Source organism: Phalaenopsis equestris, unplaced genomic scaffold (genome assembly GCF_001263595.1).
Source record: "Phalaenopsis equestris unplaced genomic scaffold, ASM126359v1 Scaffold000107, whole genome shotgun sequence".
NCBI classification, from domain to species: domain Eukaryota; kingdom Viridiplantae; phylum Streptophyta; class Magnoliopsida; order Asparagales; family Orchidaceae; genus Phalaenopsis; species Phalaenopsis equestris.
Genome location: NW_018164549.1, coordinates 1,319,855 through 1,325,025, shown reverse-complemented (window position 1 = coordinate 1,325,025; position 5,171 = coordinate 1,319,855). Strand labels below are relative to the sequence as shown.

The window sequence follows — 5,171 nt, the reverse complement described above, 5'->3', positions numbered from 1 at the left end:
AAAAAGAGATTTTTTCACAAAAAAAAAAAAAAAAAAAAAAAAAACTTCTAATATATGTAATTTTTATTTTCAAACGCGACCTCACAATTACATGATCTATCACATCAAGACGGCCATCACTCAATGAAAAAATATAAAGTGTGGTGTTCCCACCTCTGGACCTTACAGGATGCCACATCATCCCAAGTTCACATGCGAGGTGACATGGTCATGTGAGTACTTGTGCGTACATGCAGACAATCACATGTAAAATTTTTTTACTAATCAACTCGACATGCAATACAATTTTTTTTCATAACAAAATATAAACAAAAAAAAAAGAAAAATAAAATAAAAAACAAAATTGATCTCAAATATTTTGCAGGGATGTCTAACATTATGCATGAATATATATATATGCATGAACATAGCCCTGCTTAATCCTACATTTTTTATATTCTGATTAAAATTTTATCACAATGAATATCAAAATTATAAAATTTAATTTGAGTGCATATAATATAAATTTGTAATTGACTATTCACATAATGTATAAATTTTAAAATAATTTGAATAAATTTAACATTTATTTTAACTAGATTTTAATCAGAATTTCATCACATAACTCTTAGGAAATTTACATAGCAAGTACTTAATTCTCATGTATTTACATATCTAAGTCCTAAATTTTCATTTATACAAACACAACAATTCAAATTTTATATAAGAAGTGATAAAATTATTATTTTTATTGTGATATTTAAAGTTTGAATGAGGCACGACATATGTAAACACATACAAATTCTGTGCTATGTATAGATGTTTCCATGCACATGCCCGTGACCTCGTCAATTTAGAGAATGATCATCCCTTCCATCCCAGTTCCCAGCAATCCACTGCAAGTCCTGCTGCCGCCCCACATCAAAAGCATCACCTTCCGGCACCTGCACATGCCCAACAAACAACGCCACGTGGCCCAAAAGCTTATCCTTGCGCGAGAAAGTCGTGCCGCACGAGCAGCGCCATCTCGGGTTTCCACAATGCTTCTCATGCGTCCTCAGATCCGAAAGCACCGAAAACTCCTTGCTCCCGCACCGGCTGCACACGTAAAGCTTCGGGCAATGAGTTCTCTTATAATGATTTTTCGCGCACGCCACCGATTTAAGCGGCTGGAACTTCTCGTGCTTCCAATTCCACCTACACCCTTCCTGCGGGCACGAGTACTTGTTCTTACCCGCAGCACTCGCGCTCTGTTCCCCTCGATGCGAAATCCCTCCTCCTCCTCCTTTGGTCAGCGCTTCCCTCGTCTTATACGCATCTCCGTGCGCCCGCATGTGCATTCTCAAGTTCGCGTCGCGCCGGAACCCCTTCCCGCACACGTGGCAGTAGTGCGTGTATTTGGCTAACAGCGCGCCCGCGTCAATCTCGACCACGTCGTGTCCCGGCTGCGGAGCGCGCGCGCTGCGGCAATTGTCATGAGTTTGTGGAGCGGGTGCGGCGGGGGAACAGAACGCCAGCTGCTGGAGAGTTGAGAGAATTGCAGACGCGACGGAGATCATGTCCTGGATGACGGCGTTGGCGTCGGGGGAGGTAAGGCTGCCGATGAGGAATTGAAGTTGATGGATTTTGTCGTGGAGGATGGAGAGATCGAAGTAGAGGGATTGGATGTGGATGAGGGGGTCGAAGGCGACCATTGCGGGAGAGGAGAAGAAGTCTGCTTCCATAATTGGATTGATGGGACAGAGATTGATGGCATCGAGTTTGGGAGGTATATAATGGGAGTCAACGAAGATGGGTTGAGGCCATCCCTGTTTGGGCCTTCCTCATATAGTACCATATTGAGGAAAGGGTGGGCGGTTATTTATACGGCGGGGGAGTGATTGCCAGCGATGCGAAGGGGATGATGTAAATCGAGTTGTAGGAATTTTAATATGTTATCTGCGTGTGAGGATTTAGAGGGGGGGCGTGGTCAACATTTGTGATGTAAGATTATGGGGAAATTGCATGCATGACGTTCACATTTTATATATTTATAAAACTAACAGGCATACTAGTTATGGGTTATTTGGCCTTCTAGCAACAACAATCTACCCAGCTTGTTCTTTATAGGAACTTCTAGCACGAATTTCAAAGCAATCAGGTGGCTAAGGACAATGATTGGGAAACTAGAGAAACTGGCCGAGGAAGCATGATCTGAACAAGTCGTTCGATGACTGACCACTATTAGGTCGGCAGACCCACGTTATCAAGGGATTACATCGACGAACCGCACTAAAGGTCCCAACTACGCAAGCTTATTTCATGGGCGCTCGATCACAACTAGTCGATCGACCGGCTTTACCTCGACAGAAGTGCTCGTCGCGCAACAACTAATTACCGTTGTATTAAATTTAAATAGCAACATGAATCTTGTATTAAATTAGCGCAATACCTGCATTAAGGGTGGTTTCCATAATCACTCTCTCCTTTCGTTAATTAAGAGCGGTTAGAGCGGTTTTTATAATCATTTCCTCCTTTTTGTAATTGTACAAAAAGGCGCCCTATAAATAGGAGGACAAAAATGAATAAAGGGACCTTTTCGCCTCACTCTTCTCTCGAAAGAATTTTATATGGTCTACTCTCCCTCATTCACCTTCTCTCGACACTAACTCTCGAGGTGTGTTTCATCTGAAGAACAATTTAAACTTCAACATCCTAAAATGTGATGTGGTGAGTTTTGACATGCCCCATACGAGAAGCAGAGCCAACTACGAAGGAGAAGCCATGTAGAGGAACGGAGTGCCCATGAAATTCAATAGATAAAAGGTGGGGCGAGACATCCACGAAGTGGTCCAGGTGTTATGAGCGCAGATAATTGACTTGTTCTAGGCCCTCTAAGTAGTCATATCTCAGAGGAACATTCAAACACCAATCTCAGAAGGAGACTATCGAGGAACGTGCCCTCAAAAGGTCCTCGTAAAGATCTACCTGCATCTAACGGTCAGTTTGGTGATCGATCAACCGAAGAGCTGGGGGACTCCCAACCTGCCGACAGTGCAGCATCTACGCCGATGATCAAACTCCAGATGGATTAAGTAAGAGTGCCCGCCCTATTAACTACGGGTGAGGCCATCTCTCGACGAATCCTAGAAACTATGTCCTCAGTGAAGCCAAGGATTCCCTATATGGATCCTTATAAGGAGAAGAGTGACCAATAATACCATGTGGCTTCCTTCGAATCGTCGATTGGAGTTATACAGATCGATGATGTTATGAAGTGTCGACTCTTCCTCACCACGCTAAAGGAGGTCGCGCTTCAATATTTCAATAGCCTGTTGTATGGGATCACCCCATCCTTCTATGAATTCAGAAAATTCTTCTTAGCGAACTTTGTCGACGTTCAGAAGCCAAGGAGAGAACGAAAGCATACAGGCTGACATCACTCACTTCCAGAATGAAATGTTGGAGGCAAGAAACTTGGAGCCTCTCATCGCTCGGACCCCCCTGAAGCAGGGAATCCTCAACCAACAATTCATGTATGTCCTGAACTTGCTCAAACTAAGATCTTTCATCGAAGTTTTTAAACTAGCCAACGACCATATCACCGTTAATGAGGTCCTTATGGGTTCATCAGGAACCAAAGTGGAGTCATCCAACTGGTAGACGTAAAGACAAAATGACCGGAATAATGAGAAAAGGTAGAGGAGTTGTCGGGGCCCTGATAGTTGATGGAACGACAACCCCTGGTCCCCGGATGATCAAGGGAATAACCGCAGCGGCAAGGGTCAGAGGCATCACACTAATCGACGGTCGACCTACTACAATGAGCTACTGCACGTATACCAGGAAATGTGAGATTTGACACCCCTGTATGTATCAATGATCAAGCTAGTCTAAGCCATCCAAAATAATAACTACTTCAAAAAGGGCCCTCCATTGAAAACTACACTTGTCCTTCACAACTCTGACAAATACTACGCTTATCACCTAGACCATGGGCACGACACAAAGTGTAACCATCTAAGGAATTTGGCGGAGGAACTCATTAAGGCCAGAAAATTGAAGGAATTTATCATAATCAATGGGCACACATGGTGACATGGGAAGACTCCAACAGAGGAGCTCACAGAAAGACTCATCCGAGCAGGCAAGATCAACCTGGTTGAGGTCATCCCAGATATCTTTGAAGGAAGCAGAGATTCATCCCGACAGTCCACCCTAAAGAAGCATCGATCGGGGGAGTTTTGCTCTCTTTTACCCCTTATTCTCGTACTCAACCCTCAATCATTTTTACAGATGTGAATCTCCCACCAAAAGGAAACCCATATAATGATGTTATCCTCCTTACAACACTCATGAACAACTACTTGTTGGGTGGCATCCTTGTTAACACTTGAAGTTCCGTGAAAGTCCTATTTAAAACAATGTTCGACAAGATGGGACTCAAAACCGACTAGTTGGCAACGCCGGCTGGTCCATTTTTTGGTTTTTCGAACAAGAAAATAGAGGTCCTAGGCGTAATCACTCTTATCGTCTTGTGGAGTGAGCAAGAGAAGCAGTTCACCAGCACAAAAAAAATTTTTGTAATGGAATCCCGACCAACATACAACACAATATCTGACTGACCATTGTTGAACAATTACCAAGCAGTGACTTCAAATTACCATGTGGCCATTAAATTTCCTAGAGATGGAGAAATAATCACTATTTGAGGGAGCCTGGAGCAGTCAAGGAGCCGCTACCTTTGAGCGGTCACCAGTGTCGACCACATGTCGCTTGACATACAAATCTGGAGGGAAGGGGTCTCGAGGCCAGTGAGACTGTCCTTAGAGTGCCCACGATCGACGGGGAAGAGCCTGCTAAGGTCTTTTTAATTAGTGATTATTTTGATGTAAGGCATAGGGACCTACTAATCTAGACTCTTCACGTGCAATGGGACACTTTCACCTAAACAGTCGCAGAGATTACAAAAGTTCCAATTGATGTCACATTCCACCAGCTCAACATCAGTTTGTTCTCTCAACCTATACAGTAAAAGCTTCGGTTGACAACTAGAACTATGGTTGAGCCAATCGCAACGGAGGTCCAGACGCTGAAGGAGGCGGAATACATTTGGAAGGTGCAGTATCCCACCTGGTTGTCGAATATGGTGATGGTTTGAAAGCCCAATAGAAAATGGAGAATGTGTGTCGACTTCACCAACCTCATCACTG

The 5,171-nt window shown here is 43.6% G+C and overlaps 1 protein-coding gene across 1 annotated transcript; it reads right to left on the bottom strand.

Annotated features, from left to right (window-relative positions):
- Window positions 1-740: 740 nt before the first annotated feature.
- LOC110020827 (zinc finger protein STOP1 homolog) lies at window positions 741-1,800 on the bottom strand. The gene has a single exon (XM_020719082.1). The coding sequence runs from the start codon at window positions 1,701-1,703 to the stop codon at window positions 828-830; it is 876 nt and encodes a 291-aa protein (XP_020574741.1). The 5' UTR covers window positions 1,704-1,800; the 3' UTR covers window positions 741-827.
- Between the last annotated feature and the right edge of the window lie 3,371 nt (window positions 1,801-5,171).